Source organism: Papio anubis, chromosome 17 (genome assembly GCF_008728515.1).
Source record: "Papio anubis isolate 15944 chromosome 17, Panubis1.0, whole genome shotgun sequence".
In the NCBI taxonomy this organism is placed as follows: Eukaryota; Metazoa; Chordata; class Mammalia; order Primates; family Cercopithecidae; genus Papio; species Papio anubis.
Window position 1 is genome coordinate 67,227,702 of NC_044992.1, and position 19,793 is coordinate 67,247,494.

Sequence of the window (19,793 nt, forward strand, 5' to 3'; positions counted from 1 at the left end):
ACTTGTCTAAGTTCAACCAGCTGAAAAGCAGCAGAGCCTGCCTGAGTCCAGCCTATCTGGCTCCAGAGCCTCTGCTTACCACACCCAGGGCTCCAAGACCCAGAACTTGGCCTCCTGGATGCAGGACAGATAACGCTCTAATCCCATTATCCTCCATCGACTAACCCTATACCAAAAACACCCACACCCCAAACTCTGTCTCAAAATAATCTTCACAGGAGTGGGTGGGACCCAACAGGTAAGAGCTGGGTGGTGCCCAATGAGGCATCCCTCCCAGAAGAAAAACACAGGAGAGTGGATGGACTGGAAACCCCGCATTTTTCATTCCCAGCAGCAAGGGCTGGGGGGTCTCCGGAAGCCTTCTGTTTGGGAGATGGTCAACAGGGAAGCAGCCTGGGTAACTTTTCCATAAGCCAGTTTTCATCAGCATAAGAACAGCCCTGCTCCAGGGCAGCTGAGGCTGAGGCCCTTTGCTAGAAAATATTCTGCTTCCCCAGCCCAGCTGCTCCAGGTGGGAACCACAGACAGCCCCGGACACGGACAGGCTGAATGGCCGCTCCAGGGCAGGCGGTACACAACTGCTAAGTCCACACAGGATTTGGTCTCTGCCCTCACAGGACTCACTCCTCTCTGCTCCTTCGCCAACTGGCACACACCGGGCCCGGCTCTCAGGCCAACTCCTTCGTAGGCTTCAAACCCACTGAGATTAACCAGACCGGCTCTCCGACAGTAGCCCGGCCCACTCCTTCAAGAAGCAGCTTCTCGTGCCGGTCTTCCCTAGGGAAGATGGGCACGGAAAGGTGGCAGCAGTTGCCCGACTGTGGGAAAGAATAAACAGAAAGATGCTGCAGACCTGGGTAGCCTAAAGATGGGCGGGAGCCATGGAAGGGGTGGCCATCGGGCTGGTTTCAGGTTCAGAGGACGTCTGACTTGACCACCACCTCTCTGTTCCCGCCACTGTGCCATCCTGGACCACGCTGCCATCAATGCTTACCTGTGGTCACTGCAGCAGCATCCTAAGAGGTCCCCACAATCATCTGGCCAGCCTCTTCATGCCCACCCCCAGCTGTGCCCTCCGCTTCCACCACAGGGCAGGCTGCTCTTGGCTCCTCAAAAGGGCTGCACTCTACTCTGAAGACCTGTGTGCCGTACTGTCTGTACATCGTGCCTGATTAAAAGCTACAATCGTGGCTCCTGCCTGTAAACCCAGCACTTTGGGAGGCCGAGGCAGGCAGATCATTTGAGGTCAGGAGTTCGAGACCAGCCTGACCAACATGGTAAAACCGGTCTCTACTAAAAATACAAAAAAATTAGCCGAGTGTGGTGGTGCATGCCTGTAGTCCCAGCTACTCGGGAGGCTAAGGCAGGAGAATTGCTTGAACCCAGGAGGCAGAGGTTGCAGTGAGCTGAGATCATGCCACCGCACTCCAGCCTGGGTGACAGAGCGAGATTCTGTCACAAATAAACAAACAAACAAAAAACTACAATAGACCAGCACAGTATATCACATGCATGTAATCCCAGCACTTTGGAAGTCCAAATGAGGTAGGATCCTTGTGCTCTGGAATTTGAGACCAGCCTGGGCAACATGGGGAGACCCTGTCCCTACAAACATAAAAAAAAATGAGCCAGGCATGGTAGCACATACCTGTGGTCCCAGCTAACTCCTGTGGAGGTTGAGGCAGGAGGACTGCCTAGGCCATGACAGTGCCACTGCACTCTAGCCTGAGTGACAGAGCAAGACCCTGTCTCAAAAAAAAAAAAAAAAAAAAAGACAATAAAGCCACGGATACAAGAATCTCATTAGAAAAACTTGGCAGAGAGTATATATATAAGTTTTCTCCCAGCCAGGCATGGTGGCACACAACTGTAATCCCAGCTACTCGGAAGGGTGAGGCAGGAGAATCGCTTGAACCTGGGAGACAGAGGTTGCAGTGAGCTGAGATCACCACTGCACTCTAGCCTGGGCTATGGAGTGAGACCCTGTCTCAAAAAAAAAAAAAAAAAAAAAAATTATCCAATTGGGGCCGGCAGTTAATTGAAAGAGCTGGTCAAAGCAACTTTCGTTAAAGAGCACCTAAGTTCTCTAAACATCTATTACTTTTTTACATATCTCACATTAAATGGAAATACACACACACCTATTCCCTGGCTGGTCTTCCTGGCCTTTTCTCTGAGTGTGGGCTTGCCAACCAGAGTTCCTGTATTGTTATTTTCTAGTTTTGGTTTCTTTAAAGCAGAACAAAAACTTAAAGTCATAGGAACTTAAAGGCAAAGGAATCTGGGTGTGAAAGCCTTCTGGGTTTTTACAAAATGTCCCTAATGTTTAGTTATCGTGTCTGCACCTTTTTCAACAGGAACATTATCTTAGTGATTCCAAAGTCATCCCAAAGTGGTCAACAGGTATTTCTTTTTTTTTTTTTTTTTGAGACGGAGTCTCGCTCTGTCGCCCAGGCTGGAGTGCAGTGGCCGGATCTCAGCTCACTGCAAGCTCCGCCTTCCGGGTTTACGCCATTCTCCTGCCTCAGCCTCCCGAGTAGCTGGTACTACAGGCGCCCGCCACCTCGCCCGGCTAGTTTTTTGTATTTTTTTTTAGTAGAGATGGGGTTTCACCGTGTTAGCCAGGATGGTCTCGATCTCCTGACCTCGTGATCCGCCCGTCTCGGCCTCCCAAAGTGCTGGGATTATAGGCTTGAGCCACCGCGCCCGGCCTCAACAGGTATTTCTAGAAACAATTTGTTTCTCCACTTGCTCTGAGGTGCTTTAGAGCTCAGACTGTGTGCTGCTGGATTCAAACTCCAACTCAGTTATTTACTAGCTGATGACCTTGGCTAAGTTATTTAACCTCTCTGTGCCCGTTCCCCACATGTAAAATTGGGGTTTCAGCTGTTATTGTTGCTTCATTGGTTCCCGGGATGTTAAATTCAATTATGTAATTACAACTGCCATGAACAGGTTTGGGAACCAACACCTGACTCTTGATAAGCATCTGACTTAACTGACAGAGCTGCACACACAGGGTGAGCTAGAGACTGGCCCACTGCTGTGAGCATTCAGCATGCCAAGGGCCTTAGTCAGTAAGTTTCACACAAGGAAATGGAAAACATCAGGTAACGTGGGTCAGCGACGCCAATGATAGTTAAGAACGACTGTTCTAAATCTGCCACCATCTGTCATCCAACCCTGGCCACACCTGGGGAGAATCATCTGGGGACGTGTAAACAATATGATGTCCTGGCACCCCCAGAGACTGATGTAAGTGGCACCAGGTGGGGCCTGGGCATTTCTAAAAGCTCCCAGATCTTTACCAGCTGTGATAAGCACCCGAGGGCTAGAAGGGAAGCGCTTGGAGGGCAGGGCCCGCCTCTCTGATCTCACAACTGGACACACAGTGCCTGTTTCCTGGCCACAGTGGGCCCTCACATCCTAGCTTTTAAAGGAGTAAATGGTGGCCATTAGGTTTCAAGCACCAGGGCACAGGCTTGATTCCCTCTTCCCAGCTTCCCTATTGTGCCAGTGGGCAGAAACCAACCACACAATGTTGCTTAGGCTGTGCCCGAGGGGCAGACAAAGGCACCAATGGGAAGCCTCAGCGGGGAGCAACCCTTCCCCCAGAAACAGTTCCAGGAGGCACCAGGCGCCACCCAGGGCTGCAGTTAATCATTCACCCCACAACACAGGAAATAAGCCCTACGCCAGTCCCAGCCCCAGCCCCAGGGCTTCCCGAGCTCAGGGCAAGTCCGCAGTCCACACATCATCCAGACAGAGGACAGCCCAGCCCAGCCACAGGTGAGGTGGCCCGATGGCCTGGGGCAAAGGCCCTCAGTCCAGTCTCTTCCCCGTCCACCCCAAGTCTGACTTCTCTCAGGAGGGACTCATGAACACGTGCACTGAGCACCCCCAAAATGACATCACACAAGGGCAGAAAGGAGCCAAAGGGGGAACGTGAAAGGCAGAAAGGGAGCTGTGGTTGCCAGGCAACCAGTCCTAGCCCACCTTTGTTTGCTTTGGTGACAGCAACGAAGGTCTAGTCAGGGCCGCTTGGCCACGCTCACGCCTTTTCCTCTCAACAGTTGCTTCTTTGAGTCAGGGTGCAGCTCTGGTCACCTGACGGCCTCTTCAGCTCAGCCTCCCGCGAAGTGTGAGCCTGAAGGACCACCCTGAATTGCCCTTGTAGGACCCAGAACAGCTACCAGCAGAATCGGGTAATGGCTCCCTCCTCCTTCACCCGGGCTGCCCTCACCTGGCTATGGGCTTGCAGTCTGTGATAAGGAGCTCCACTTCTAGAAGACTGGTAAGTTCTGTTCTCAGCTGCTCCAAGGAGCCCACCAAGGCCTCAGCTAGAGTTGGCCACTCCTTGGCTCCTATACACTCTCTCGAATGCCTCCCAAATGTTTGGCAGTTGGTGCAGGAAAAACAGTGAGGCTCTATCGTGATGCTTTTTAGATTTTAGCCAAGTAGGTTTCAGGGATGAGAGAGAGTCCTTGCTCACACTTGCTACTCAGGAAAGAAGGACTGGAGAATCCAGGGGCAGCCCCCAGGAAAAATCCAGGGCCCCACTCCTTGCGCCAGTCCTGGCTCCTGTATCTAGAGCAGGGGAAATGCCATTTGTTGCTGGCTGCAGGCATCAAGCACAGACTCCAGCCCTTTCATGTCCCCTGGCCGCCAGGCGGGCCGGCTGCTCACAGAAGCTGCTACAGAGGCTGGAGTCAGCGGGCAGAGCATAGCGCCTGGGACAGGGCCTGGGAGGGCTGCCTGCACTCAGGTCCTCTGTCCCTCTTTTCCAGATTCTCATGGACCAACTGGTATTCAAAGAGACAATCTGGAATGATGTGTTCTGGCAGAACCCCTGGGACCAGGGGGGCCTGGCAGTGATTATCTTATTCATCACCGCTATCCTGCTTCTCATCTTATTTGCCATCGTGTTTGGTTTACTCACTTCCACAGAAAACACTCAGCGTGAAGAGGGTGAAGAGGAGTGACCTGACTTCCTGGGGACTGAGACGGCAGCAGGGGAGGCAAGCTGACCTGCCCCATTCTGGTGGTGGGCCCCTCCGCGGTCCCCTCTGGCTCAGGGGCCGGGCCCTGGTGTCTTCCTTTCCCACCAGGAAAGAGTCTAGTAAAATATTCCATCTGGCTTAGGGTTGGTCAGACTAGTAAGATGGGGAGGCTGGTCTGAGACCAATTCTGGCTCCTTGATCCTATTGGTTTTCGGGTTCCCTGACCAGAACACTAAAAGCACAAGGAGAGGACGGCTCCACTGCCTCAGGTGGAAGGAGCGATGGCTAACAAGGTTTTCTAACAGGCTCACAGGCCCAGCCAGCAATTTCACAAATCCTTGCCAGAGAAAGACACAACCAAATGAAGTAAAAATTCCTTTACAAATCTGCTAACTTGTGAGAGCTCATTTTTAATCCAGATAGAGCCACCAGAGCAAGCTTCCCGAACAAAGCCTCACCAGGGCCCGCACAGTCTGGCCTGTCTCCAGCCATCTCGCCCACCCCACCCCGCCCTGCCCCTGGGTTCTCAGCGTGTCTTTTGGTTCTTGAATATGCCGTGTTCTCTCCCACCACAAGGCTTTTGCGCATGCTATTCTCATTGACTGGGATGCTCTCCCTCACACCACACTTGACTCCATGGCCTAGTTAGTCCTTCCTCATCCTTCATATCTCAGTTTGAACCTGACTCCCTCAGGTAAATCTTTCCTAACCCTCGAGGATTAGGGTAAGGCCACCTGTTTTATACTCTCGAAACACCATTTACAGGACTTATATGTCTTTTTTGTTTGTTTATGAGACGGAGTCTCGCTCTGTCGCCCAGGGTGGAGTGTAGTGGCATGATCTTGGCTCACTGCAAGCTCCGCCTCTCGGGTTCATGCCATTCTCCTGCCTCAGCCTCCCAAGTAGCTGGGACTACAGGTGCCCACCACCACGCCCGGCTAATTTTTTTCATATTTTTAGTAGAGATGGGGTTTCACCGTGTTAGCCAGGATGGTGTCGATCTCCTTACCTCGTGATCCGCCCGCCTCGGCCTCCCAAAGTGTTGGGATTACAAGCAGTAGCCACTGAGCCCGGCCTTTTTTTTTTTTTTTGGAGATGGGGTCTCACTCCCGTCGCCCAGGCTGGAGTGCAGTGGCACAATCTCGGCTCACTGCACGTTAGACTTCTGAGTTCACATGATCCTCCCATCTCAGCCTCCTGAGCAGCTGGGACTACAGGCGTGTGCCACCCATGCCTGGCTAATTGTGTTTTTTTGTATTTTTAGTAGAGACAGGGTCTCGCCATGTTGCCCAGGCTGTTCTTGAACTCCCAGGCTCAAGCGATCCTCCCGCTTCAGCCTCCCAAAGTGCTGGTATAACAGGTGTGAGCCACCATGGCCGGCTCTGGGACTTACATGTCTCTGCTGTGACTATCTGCAGTGCTCCCTTCCCCACTGGACCAAGCACCATGAAGCAGGGGACGGGGCTATTTCTGCCCACCAGTGTATCCCCCAAGTCCAATGTACCTGGCACAGAGCTGGCATCAGTCAATATTTGTCGGCTGAATAAATGACTGAATGAGTAAACACACAGATAAACAAGAAGATGCCGGGCTGTTGGGCACCCCCAGCCCCAAGATCCCAGGAGACAACAGGGCCCAATTCAATCCAGGTCTAAACACAAGGCTGCTCTTCCATCTCAAAATGCCGAGGCCTCAAGCTGGAGGTTGCTTCAAACGTAATAACTGTTCCCTATGACACTAAAAGACACTCATAGTCATGAATAATCAAACACTGCTTTTTCAAGGTTATAGCCCAGAGAAAGTAGCTACAGATAGAGAGGACAGGAAAACTGCTGACTGCCACAGCCCTGCCTCATTAGTTAACTGACCTGAGTATCTTTTTTGCTGGTCCCACTCCCATGCGCCTCAGACCCCACAACAAACCGACCGGAAACCTACAGCTTCCTTTGCAGAAATGTACCCACTTCTGCTGAGCCCACCCCACTGGCTCTGTCCCTCGCTGCCAGGTGCCTACCCCAAGGGAACGCTGGTGGGAGGCTGCTTCGACCTCAGCCTCCAACGAGAACTATTCTTAGGGAGCAAATATCTGGTGGAGAAGGGGCTTTTTCTTTGTGCTACACACCAGTTACGAAATAAACAAACATTCACTTATTCAAAGAACAGTAGCCAATACAGACATGCCAGCAGTGTTTATTCCAGCCTGCCGCCTGGATTTCAGAATCATCACATGTAGCAAAGGAGACACGTACAAGGCTGCACAAGAGGCAGCACAATGCTGTCACCTGGACTCCTTGGGTCCAGAGATGCCTAGACCCCAGCCCCTGGCAACCAGGCCACCGATGCACTAAGAAGTCCCAGCTCCCCGGAAGGTGACAGGAGAAACAAAGGCAGAAGCCCTTGGGAGGACCTGTTCCCTTGCCTGGCAGACTGAGCAGACCCTGGGGACGGGCAGAGTTAACCCTCCAGAGAGCATTCCAGAGCCTCGGACAGCCCCGGAGCTTTTTTCAGCAAAAAGGACTCACAATGAACAGGAACACTTGGCCCTTTCATTCCTCACCAGAAATGGAAGCTCTACTCAAAAAGCCTAAGAAGGCCAAATTTAGCAACTCCCGTATTAATTGTGCTTGAAAAGGGCTCTGGTCGCAATGGCTGCAGGCAAGGGTGGTCCTGGCACTGCAGCCAACCACTTCTGCTGGGCGTGGTCTTGCCACAGAGGCCAAATTAGAGATGGCAGTTTGGAGAAGAAAATAGCTTCAGTCCAGAAGCCACCGACTCACTGGTGAACAGGAGGAGGTGGAAATAAAAACACACAGCCCAAAGAAGAGCTTTTCTGATTTCCTTGGTTTTTTCTTGCAAAAACCAAGATGGCCTAGGTGTATGAAAATGAGCATGCCGCTGAAAATCAGGAGCCGGGTGTTTAGTGGCCTCAGTCTACCACGAGCTGCGTGACTGTGACCTCTCTGGACCTCGATTTATTCACCTCTAAGTCTGAAGCAATCACGTCAGTGTCATCCCCCGACAGGATCATTCCATGAGATGAGATGAATCCAAGAATTTTTTCAATCAAAATGTAAAGACTCCTCCTGGCTGTCTCTCACCCAGGCACTCATAGCTCCGCATGCCTGGACATGACCTGACTACACTGAGCAGCCCTTGGGCTCTTCCTGTGGCCCCTGCCCCATCGCCTGCAGATGCAGCTAAAACAGATGTGTGGGTTCAAAGCACATGACTCCCCGAGGTAAGCAGGGCCACAGGCTTCTGTGTGGGTCCTGGATAAGGGTGAGAACTACTCAAGTGATGCCAGAAGTCCCAGCTCGGTGGCACATGATGACCACAAAGCCGACAGCTCAGAGCCGGTCAAATCCCTTGGAACTGAGTGGCCTGTGAGGCCAGCCATTCCAGAATAGGGTGGAGTGGAGGGAAGGATACCACTCAGAAGACTGAGCAAATCCCCACACTGCCAGAGATCCTGGGGACTCCAATAGAGAACAGCAAGGTCCTGACTTCCACGCTGCCCAACACAACAGCCTTTGCAGGCAGGGGTCCCTTGGTAGCCTACGGGCTGTCTTATGTCAGCTGCTTAACTAGCGGGGCCAGGGGAGTAAATGATCTCACTGACACTTTGCTCTACACACAAAATAAGTCACTTACCCCAGTTCTTCACAGAAGGTCACCAGGGCATCAAAGGCCAGGATAGTGGCTTTATCAGATGCTTTGTTCCCTCTCTTTTCCTGCGGACAAAAAAATGACACCTTAGCAAATCTTACAGAATTGGACTACCTTAGAGGCACAAAAAGTAATGAGGAGGCCGAGCACGGTGGCTCATGGCTGTAATCCCAGCACTGAGGATTGAGCACTGAGGCTGAGGCAGGAGGATCATTTGAGACCAGGAGTTGGACACCAGCCTGACCGACAAGGTGAAACCCCATCTCTACTAAAAATACAAAAAAATTAGCCAGGTGTGGCGGTGGGTGCCTGTAGTCCCAGCTACTTGGGAGGCTGAGGCAGGAGCATTGCTTGAACCCAGGAGGTGGAGGTTTCAGCAAGCTGAGATCATGCCACTGCACTCTGTCTCAAAAAAAAAAGTAACAAGGGAGAAAAATATTAAATGACAGTAATAAAGCCATTTACAAAAGTGTCCCCAAACCTGACTATTTATCATAACCCCCAGAATACTGAACTGAATTTTCTGGGATGAGATTTTGAGAGTTTCCCAAAAGCTTCTCAGGAGGTTCTCATGTAAAGGGCCCACAGACTGGCATTTAGGAAGCACTATACAACATCCCCTATTTTAATAATAGTAAACACATGCATAAAGGTTGTAAACTTAACATATACGAAATATATACTTCTGTGTATATTGGAGGGAGATATATTAATGTTAAGTGATTCCTTTTGACAACCTTAAAACATGAATTTAAAATACAATTTAAAACCTGTAATCCCAGCTGGGCGCGGTGGCTCACGCCTGTAATCCCAGCACTTTGGGAGGCCAAGATGGGCGGATTACGAGGTCAGGAGATTGAGACCATCTTGGCTAACACGGTGAAACCCAGTCTCTACTAAAAATACAAAAAAATTAGCTAGGCACAGTGGTGGGGGCCTGTGGTCCCAGCTAATCAGGAGGCTGAGGCAGGAGAATGGCATGAATCCGGGAGGCGGAGCTTGCAGTGAGCCAAGATCACGCCACTGCACTCCAGTCTGGGCAACAGAGGGAGACTCTGTCTCAAAAAAAAAAAAAAAAAAAAAAAACCAAGAACAAAACAAAACAAAAACCTGTAATCCCAGCACTTTGGGAGACTGAGGTGGGCGGATCACCTGGGGTCAAGAGTTCAAGACCAGCCTGGCCAACATGGTGAAACTCCATCTCTACTAAAAATACAAAAATTAGCCAGGCATGGTGGCACACACCTGTGATCCCAGGTACTCAGGAGGCTGAGGCAGGAGAATCACTTGAACCCGGGAGGCGGAGGTTGCAGGGAGCTGAGATTGCGGTACTGTGCTCCAACCTGGGCAACAGAGCCAGACTCCATCTCAAATAAAATAATAAAGTAAAGTAAAATAAAATAATGCTTGACCTGCCGACTCGGAAACCCATGTGGGGTGGGGGTGGGCAGTCAACTACATCAGGAAAGCAAGATTCCCAAGCCCTTCTGTTGGCACCCAAGGGGCCAGTGTGTACCCCTTGGATCACACAATCAGAAAACAGGAGGACCGAAAAGGTTTCCTGAGTCTCTACTTACCAGGGAGGCTGGGTGCAGCCCTGCCAGCCCATCCCTGAGCACAGCATCCCAGATGGGGCAGAGCAGGATGTGGCTGGGCAGGGCAGGTGGGCTCTGGAAGGTGCTAATGGTAGCAGATAGGGTGTTGCCACCTGCCTGCAGGTAAGGAGCACCCTGAATGAGTGGGCTGAGCCAGGCTGGCCACCAGGCCTGGACCCATAGCTCCTTTGGCTATGGACTAATATCAGAGGAGTGGCTTATGGGGAGTGGATAGCAGGAAGCTCTGAGGCCTGGCTCCTAGGCACAGGATAAAGCTGGGGGAAGGAGATGGTACTGTGAAGGCAGATAAAGGGACAAGAGCCTCAGGTTTCTGTCCCCCACCCCATGTCCCTGGGGCTTTCTAAGCCAAAGCCTGCAACTAACGTAAAAGGAAGAAAAAGCACTTAAGTTACCATCCACTACCAAACTCCCCCAAAGCCCCTCTCACAAAATCCAAATCATTTTCTCATCTCCACTCCTGCCTCCCCCAATACAATAGAGTTTCCTGTTTTCTTTTTAAAACGTTGCCTACCACCTCCCCACCTGGGAAACCCAAGGCATAACTGCTGGTGGCTGGTGACAGGCACACAGCGGGCAAAGCCCCACCTCTGGTGGTGGGACGGAAGGAGGTGGGGGCACCAGTCCCTGCCACATCCTCAATCCGCACTCATCAGCCAGCCTTCCCTTTGGCTCCCACTAGCGGGGAGTAGGGCAATAGCAGGCGGTCCCCACAGCTAAGCAACAGCTCCTGGCCTTCCCACCAGGAAGACCTCTGCACCCTTACCCAATTGAAAAGACAGTCTCACCTTGGGCCAGGAACCACTATTAGGTGAGGAATGGGCACTATACATTTCAAGTGTGGACACTTGGTCAGGGCAGTGGAACTCTAAAGATGGCAGCCAACTTCCTTCCTTACCCACTCCTGGAGGTAATTCCCCTTTTAGTGACCGAAGCTCTGGTGCAGCTCTGCTCAGAGACTGTTCCTGGCTTCACTCTGTTACAAGCTTGTCTATGGACTTGTGGCCGAATCAACTAGCAGAACAGTGAGCATCTGTGAGTGATGTGATTATGCATCAGTGGCCTTTTTTGTGTACATATCTATTTGCCAACATATCCTTTTAAAATACTGTGAATTATTTAATACAGAAAAGGAAAAAAAAAAAAGCCCAGGCATGGTGGTTCATGCCTGTAATCCCAGCACTTTGGGAGGCTGAGGTAGGTGGATTACTTGAGGTCAGGAGTTTGAGACCAGCCTGGCCAACATGGTGAAACCTGTCTCTGCTAAAAAATACAAAAATTAGCAAGGCGTGGTGGCGAGTGCCTGTAATCCCAGCTACTTCAGGGACTGAGGCATGAGAATTGCTTGAACCTGGGAGGTGGAGGATGCAATGAGCTGAGATTGCGCCACAGCACTCCAGCCTGGATGACAGAGGCTCTGTCTCAAAAAAAAAACAACCAAAAAAACAAAAACCAGACACTGATATCTGAGACATCATCTATTGAGTGTATGCTTTGGGCAGGTAACTCATCCCCACCAATACACACAAACGCACACAGATTCCGTACCCCCAACTTCCCAATATGTTTACAACACAATTTCTTATTAAGTCCATATTTTCCTTATTATGATTATGTCAACAGAGTTCCCAGCTGAACCGAGTGATTGCATTTTTATACTCGCCGTGATCACATTTCCTTTCTTGTGTAACTGTGTTTCCCCTGAAATAGCTTTTTCTCCATTTACTTAGATTTCAGTATGTCATTAATTCACCTCTAACTGTCCTAACATAATGAACAATTCATTTCGATAGGAGCCAGAGATGCCAGCTTCCACTCCGATTTTTGGAACCTACCTTCCTGGAGTCTTCTGCCCCCTAGTGCAATCTGGACCAGTTTTCCCTAGGCCTAGGACACAGCTATCTTTCCGGACTACCCTCCAATATCGTCCTGCGCCAAGACTTACTCCTGGGTGAGTCTCCATCTTTGCTTTCTAGGTTTACTGCCTCTCTATAACGGAGAACATCCTTTAATAGCTTCTGAGACATGATATACCAGGGGAATGTTTTTGAAACCTTTGTATCTGAAGATGTCTTTTTCTTTCTTTCAAGTTTCCACATACAGCATTTCGAATTTTGATTGATTCATTGATTGATTGGAGATAGGGTCTTGCTGCCCAGTCTGGAGTGCAGTGGCATGATCATAACTCACTGCAGCGTTGAATTCCTAGGCTCAAGCAATCCTCCTGGCTCAGCGTCCTGAGTAGCTAGAACTACAGGTACACATCACCATGCTCAGCTATTTTTTTATTATTGTTATTATTTTTTGAAACAGGGTCTCACTCTGTTACCCAGGTTGGAGTGCAATGGTATGATCTCAGCTCACTGCAGCCTTGACCTCCTGGACTCAAGTGATCCTCAAACCTCAGCCTCTTGCGTAGCTGGAACTACAGGTGCACACCAACACACCCAGCTAATTTTTAAATATTTTGTAGAGATGAAGTCTTATTACATTGCCCAAGCTACTCAAACTCGTGGTCTCAAGAGATCCTCCCATGTCATTCTCCTGAAGTGTTGGGATTACAGGCATGAGGCACCTCACCCAGCCTAAACTTGAGCATGTTTAAACATGTCATTTGATAAATTTTTCTGGGAACTTTCTTTTCATATTATTTGCTTTTCATATCCTTTGTTCAAGCGATTCTCCTACCTCAGCCTCCTGAGTAGCTGCAATTACAGGCGCCCACCACCACACCTGGCTAATTTTTATATTTTTAGTAGAGTCGGGGTTTCTCCATGTTGGCCAGGCTGATCTGGAACTACTGGCCTCAAGTGATCCGTCCACCTTGGCCTCCCAAAGTGCTGAGATTACAAGCGTAAGCTCCCGTGCCCAGCCTTTTTTTTTTGAGATGGGGTCTCACTTTGTCACCCAGGCTGGAGTGCAGTGGTGCGATCTTGGCTTACTGCAACCTCAACCTCCTAGGTTCAAGTGATTCTCCCACCTCAGCCTCCCCAGTAGCTGGGACTACAGGTGTGCGCCACCATGCTTGGCTAATTTTTGTATTTTTTGGTAGAGACAGGGACTTCACTATGTTGGGCAGGATAGTCTTGAACTCCTAACCTCAGGTGATCTGCCTGTGTTGGCCTCCCAAAGTGCTGGGATTATAGGCATGAGCCACCGCTCCTGACCCTAGAGCTTGTTTTCTCTTGATGAGATTTTAGTTTTCTTCATCTAAATCAGTGGTTGTCAACGTTGACATGGCCATATATTTAAAGCAACTGGGGAGCTTTTTCTTATGTTTTTTTTTGAGACCAAGTTTCGCTCTTGTTGCCCAGGCTGGAGCGCAATGGCGCGATCTCGGCTCACTGCAACCTCTGCCTCGTGGGTTCAAGTGATTCTCCTGCTTCAGCCTCTCCCGAGTAGCTGGGATTACAGGCATGCGCCACCACACCCAGCTAATTGTGCATTTTTTTAGTAGAGACAGGGTTTCTCCATGTTGGTCAGTCTGGTCTCAAACTCCTGACCTCAGGTGATCCGCCTGTCTCGGCCTTCCAAAGTGCTGAGATTACAGGTGTGAGCCACCGCACCCAGCCTACTAGGGAGCTTTTTGAAAAAACTCTTGTTAACAGCTTGTAACACTTATTCCTAGGTATTTTATAAGTTTTATTGTTGTAAATTAAGTTTTTTGTTTGTTTGTTTCTATTTCTAGGTATTTCTGGTACAGTGGAGAAAAGCTACTGTTTTGTTTTTTTTTTCCCTTGGCTCTCATCTGACTAGAGAAAAGCTACTAATCTTTAAACTAGTTCTCTTATATTCAGCCAGTTTGCCAGGTTTTCTTACGAATTTGAGTAGATTTCTAGTAGGGTCTTTGTGTGTCTAGGCACAATGTGTTATCATTTCTACCTGCTGTTGTCTTCTCTCCTACTTTCATTATCCTTGTGAATTTATATATATTTGTCCCTTTATTGTCATTTTTGCAGAGATTAGAAATAAGTACTTGGAGGCTGGACAAGGTGGCTCACTCCTGTAATCCCAACACTTTGGGAGGCCGAGACGGGCAGATCATGAGGTCAGGAGATCAAGACTATCCTCGCTAACACGGTGAAACCCCCGCCTCTACTACTAAAAATACAAAAATTAGCCGGGCGAAGGTGGTGGCCAGGTCCCAGCTACTCAGGAGGCTGAGGCAGGAGAACAGTGTGAACCTCGGGAGACGGAGCTTGCAGTGAGCCAAGATCGCCACTGCACTCCAGCCGGGTGACTAAGCCAGACTCCAAAAAGAAAAGGCCGGGCGCAGGCCTGCCTCTCAATCCCAGCACTTTGGGAGGCCAAGGCGGCGGATCACAGTCAGGAGATCCAGACCACGGTGAAACCTCCCGGCTCTCTATTAAAAATACAAAAAAAAAATTAGCCGGTGCGGTTGTGGGCCTGTAGTCCCAGCTACTCGGGAGGCTGAGGCAGGAATCTCGAGGCGGAGCTTGCAGTGAGCCGAGATTGGCGCCACTGCACTCCAGCCTGGGCACAGAGCGGACCCTGGTCTCAAAAAAAAAAAAAAAAAAAAAAAAAAGAAACCCCATATCTGCAAAAAATTGAAAAAAAAAAATTAGCTGGGCATGGTGGCACACACCTGTGGTCCCAGCTACTCAAGGTGGGAAGATTATTTATGGCCAGGAGTTAGAGGCTGCTGTGAACCATGACTATGCCACTGCACTTTAGCCTGGGTAACAGTGAGACCTTGTCTCTTAAAAAAAAACAAACAGGGCCGGGCGCGGTGGCTCAAGCCTGTAATCCCAGCACTTTGGGAGGCCGAGACGGGCGGATCACAAGGTCAGGAGATCGAGACCATCCTGGCGAACACGGTGAAACCCCGTCTCTACTAAAAATACATAAAAAACTAGCCGGGTGAGGTGGCGGGCGCCTGTAGTCCCAGCTACTCGGGAGGCTGAGGCAGGAGAATGGAGTAAACCCGGAGGCGGAGCTTGGTGATGAGATCCGCCACTGCACCCAGCCTGGGCTACAGGAGCCCAGACCCGCCTCAAAAAAAAACAAACAGAAAAACAAAAGGCTGGGCGCGCCTGGCGCCGTGGCTCAAGCCTGTAATCCCAGCACTTTGGGAGGCCAGGCGCGGAATGCAGGTCAGGAGATCGAGACCATCCTGGCTAACATGGTGAAACCCCGCCTCCTCTACTAAAATACAAAAAACGAAATGGGCCAGGTATGGCTTGTAGTCCCAGCCACTGAGGCTGAGGCAGGAGAATGGCCTGAACCCGGGGAGGCTGAGCTTGCAGTGAGCCGAGATCAGCGGCCACTGCACTCCAGCCTGGGTGACACAGAAGCCAGACCCCGCCTCAAAAAAAAAAAAAAAAAAAAAAAAAAAAAAAAAAACTGGGTGCAATGGTTCATGCTTGTAATCCCAGCACTTTGGGGAGATCAAGGCAGGATCACGGTAGTCAAGAGATGTATAATCATCCTGGCCAACATGGTGAAACTCTGTCTCTACTAAAATACAAGAGGCTGGCTGGGCGTGGTGGTGCATGCCTGTAGTCCCAGCCACTCAGGAGGCTGAGGCAGGAGAATCACTTGAACCTGGGAGAGACGGAGGTTGCAGGAGCCCCAGATCATGCCATCGCGACTCCAGCCTGAGGACAGAGTGAGACTCTGTCTCAAACCAACAAAAAGAAAACAAAAACAGCCGGGCGCGTGGCTCAAGCCTGTAATCCCAGCACTTCGGGAGGCCGAAAATGGTGGATCATGAGGTCAGGAGATCGAGACCATCCTGGCTAACATGGTGAAACCCCGCTCTACTAAAAATACAAAAACTAGCCGGCTGCGGGTGGTGGGCTCTGTAGTCCCAGCCACTCAGGAGGCTGAGGCAGGAGAATCACTTGAACCTGGGAGACGGAGGTTGCAGTGAGCCGAGATCGTGCCATCGCACTCCAGCCTGAGTGACAGAGTGAGACTCTGTCTCAAACCAACAAAAAGAAAAAACAAAAACAAAAAAATCCAGTATTAAGATAATTTAAATATTTATAAAGGAAAAAGTCTAGCCTAGTTTGTGTAAGCTGCCTCCCTACCCAACATGCCATTTCCCCTTGCTATACTTACAGGTTGGGAGCAGCCTTCTCTAGCTTATACAAGCATCATCTGAGTTCAGAAATCAGCTTCACAAAACTAGAGAGTGGTGGGTCAGACTGAAAGACCTTCTACTGCCCAGGCCTTACCTGGAGTTTTGCTACTTCCTTCCTGATCAGGAAGCTGACTTGGTCCCGGTCATTCCTTGAGTAATAGAGACGGCACCAGGAAGGCTTCCCATCCCTGCCAGCCCGGCCAGACTCCTGGTAGTATCCAGCCATAGACTTGGCAATATTCCAATGAATGACAAACCTGTAGGATCCAAAGGGACAAGGAGCATGAGATGGTGGAGAAACTGAGTGTCCTTTGGAGGAATAATCATGAGTAGGAGAGCAGGGAGGCTAGCAGATAGGGAGGGAGAGGGATAGTCCCAGAGTTAGAATGGTTAAGACACTGGCAACCCATCTCCCTTCTAGGAGCAGCCCAGGTGAGAGGCCACAGCAGGAGTTAAGGGGGGCAATCAGCACATATGAGGGACCAAAAAACTCAGCCAGAACCCAGTGGAAAAAATACTGGACCTAAAGAAACAACATGAGGCTCTGCCACTTATGAGCACTGCAAATTTGAATAAGTTATTTATAACTTCTTTGAAGTGGGAAAGGAATAATATTTATTAAATACCTACAATGAGTCAGTTTATATATGTCTCATTTAATTGTTAGTCACCATCATGTGAGGTAGCCCATTCTCCAGAATATGAACTGGAGATTCAGAAAGGTAAATTTGTACAAGGCCACACAGTAAAAGGACAGCAGAGCTAAAATTTGGGCCTAGGGGTGTCTGCCTTCAAAACTAGCTCTTAACAAGATACCACAGACCCAGGATTCATTTTATTTGTCTTTTTTGTTTGTTTATTTTATTTTATTTTTAGATGGAGTCTTGCTCTGTCGCCAGGCTGGAGTGCAGTGGTGTGATCTCAGCTCACTGCAACCTCCGCCTTCTGGGTTCAAGTGATTCTCCTGCCTCAGCCTCCTGAGTTGCTGGGACTACAGGTGTGCACCACCACGCCCAGCTAATTTTTGTGTTTTTAGTAGAGACGGGGTTTCACCATGTTGGCCAGGATGGTCTCAATCTGTTGACCTCGTGATCCACCTGCCTCAGCCTCCCAAAGTGCTGGGATTACAGGCATAAGCCACCATGCCCGGCCTTGTTTTTTTATTTTTTAAGACAGGGTCTTGCTCTGTTGCATAGGCTAGAGTACAGTGGCACAATCATAGCTCATTGCAGCCTCAGCCCCCTTGCCTCAAGCAATCCTTCCACCTCAGCTTCCCAATTAGCCAGGACTACAGGCACATGCCAAGATATCTGGCTAATTTTTAACTTTATAGAGATGGAGTCTTGCTATGTTGCCCAGGCTGGTCTCGAACTCCTGGGCTCAAGCAATCCTCCCATCTGGTCCTCCCAAAGTGCTGGAATTATAGGTGTGAACCACTACACCTGGCTGCAGACCCAGGGTTTGAACTGATTCTAAAGTCGGTATTCTTTCAAACTGTAGTACACTATAAAATTTCTGCCCTAAGTCAGGGTTACTGTGAGGTTCACCAAGGCCATGTATGCAAACATGCTCCGTAAATCATACAAGGTATTATTACTTGGTGTTAATCAGACCAAAGGGCTTCAGGCTGTAGCCCAAAATGCCTCTTGATGATCACGGCCAGGTAAAAAAGACTTCCTAACAGTTGCCAGTGTGGGGCTAGGAGGCTGGGATGCACCCCGACTCTTCTAGACTATTAGTAAGCAATAACAAGGAATTATGGTCCTAAGAGCCTTGCCTTTGACCTTCCACAGGGAGTAGCTTAAAATAGTCACACATTACTTAATGATGGGGATACATATTGTATATTTTTGTTTTGTTTTTGTTTGTTTGTTTTCTTGAGACGGAGTCTCGCTCTGTTGCCCAGGCTGGAGTGCAGTGGCCGGATCTCAGCTCACTGCAAGCTCTGCCTCCCAGGTTTACGCCATTCTCCTGCCTCAACCTCCTGAGTAGCTGGGACTACAGGCGCCCACCACCACACCTGGCTAGTTTTTTGTATTTTTTTTAGTAGAGACAGGGTTTCACCATGTTAGCCAGGATGGTCTCGATCTCCTGCCCTCGTGATCTGCCTGTCTCGGCCTCCCAAAGTGCTGGGATTACAGGCTTGAGCCACCGTGCCCGGCCTGTTTTTGTTTTTTTAAAGACAGGGTCCTGGTCTGTTGCCCAGGCTGAAGTGCAGTGGCATGATCCCAGCTCACTACAACCTCCGCCTCCCGGGCTCAAGCAATTCTCCCACCTCAGCCCCTAAAGTAGCTGGGACTACAGGCACACACCACCACACCTGGCTAATTTTTATGTATATTTTGTAGAGATGGAGGTTTGGCCACGTTGCCCAAGCTGGTCTCAAACTCCTGGACTCAAGCGATCCACCTGCCTTGGCTTCCCAAAGTGCTGGGATTATAGGTATGGACCACTGTGCCTGACCAGGGATAGGGATACATTCTGAGAAATGACTTGTTAGGCGATTTCATCATTGTGCAAACATTACAGTGGATGATCTTTACATAAACCTAGATGGTACTGCAGCCTACACGGCTAGGCTGTAAACATGTTTCGTGTGTTACTGTACTGAATATTGTAGGCAACTGAAACGCAAATACCATAACACAAATATTGTGACGCAAATCACTAGGCGATAGGAATTTTTCAACTCCATTACAGTCTTACAGGATCTCAGTCTATGCAGTCATTGACCGAAACATTAATATGAGGTGCGTGACTATAGTTCCTTTATTCCCACCACCTCATAGGAACCACCTACTGAGATGTGAGTGAACAGGGCTGTGTTAAAGGACAAGCCTGACGGACTGCATGCTGCCCCTTCCTGGGTGGGGGTGCCAGAACCATGCTGTGCAGTCACCTGGGAGCAGGCCACACAGGAACTGTCAGCATTTAGGCTGTATTCTAAGGACTCTCTCCTGGAGCTTCCTTCCCCTCTGGCCCTCGAAGGAGTACATGCACCTGGTCCTTTAGGCATAGCAGTAGGCAATCCACCCTGAGCCAGGCCCAGACCAGGAAGGCAGGGCAATAACCAAAGCTCACCTGACATTGGCTTTATCCACTCCCATCCCAAAACTAATGGTTGCAACAATTACAGGAACCTTCTCCTCCATCCAGTCGTTCTGCACCAGCGTTCTTTCAGAGGCCTTCAGCCCTGTAAAGAAGGGAAAGATGGAGAAGGGAACTCACATTTCCCTTGGGTTTACCCGGGGTCTATTTTGGGTTTAACACTGTGTGCTAGGCACTTCACAAACTCTGAATATTTCACTTTCCAGCTGTCCGACCTTACCTCAGGCGCTTAACTTTACTGAGCCTCAGCTGACAGGCACAAAGACCCTAGCCTATGTGTGGCAAAGAGCATTTGGCAAA

The 19,793-nt window shown here is 49.8% G+C and overlaps 2 protein-coding genes across 8 annotated transcripts in view; one reads left to right on the forward strand and one right to left on the reverse strand.

Annotated features, from left to right (window-relative positions):
* RECQL5 (RecQ like helicase 5) overlaps positions 1 to 19,793 on the reverse strand; it is a 40,855-nt gene that overhangs the window by 15,549 nt on the left and 5,513 nt on the right. For 6 of the 7 annotated variants that reach the window (XR_002517788.2, XR_002517789.2, XM_021927976.2 and 3 more), the window contains 3 exons: positions 19,467 to 19,578; positions 16,480 to 16,642; positions 8,652 to 8,731 (listed from right to left, as the gene is read on the reverse strand). Coding sequence is in view for 5 of the 7 variants with exons in the window: in XM_021927976.2 (XP_021783668.2) it covers positions 8,652 to 8,731; positions 16,480 to 16,642; positions 19,467 to 19,578 (355 nt within the window). In the remaining 2 variants the exon portion in view is untranslated. Of the gene's footprint in view, positions 1 to 7,174; positions 8,186 to 8,651; positions 8,732 to 16,479; positions 16,643 to 19,466; positions 19,579 to 19,793 lie in introns of those variants that run through there. The other variant, XM_009191247.4, reaches the window with a different exon arrangement.
* Positions 2,692 to 5,390, forward strand: SMIM6 (small integral membrane protein 6). The gene is made up of 3 exons (XM_009191248.4): positions 2,692 to 3,789; positions 4,178 to 4,294; positions 4,788 to 5,390. The coding sequence occupies exons 2-3, from the start codon at positions 4,250 to 4,252 to the stop codon at positions 4,980 to 4,982; spliced, it is 240 nt and encodes a 79-aa protein (XP_009189512.1). The 5' UTR covers positions 2,692 to 3,789; positions 4,178 to 4,249; the 3' UTR covers positions 4,983 to 5,390.

Coding starts and splice junctions, on each gene's coding strand:
- SMIM6 (XM_009191248.4), top strand. CDS start 4,250: ATGGGCTTGCAGTCTGTGATAAGGAGCTCCACTTCTAGAAGACTG. Junction 4,295..4,787: donor GCTCCACTTCTAGAAGACTG/GTAAGTTCTGTT, acceptor CCTCTTTTCCAG/ATTCTCATGGACCAACTGGT.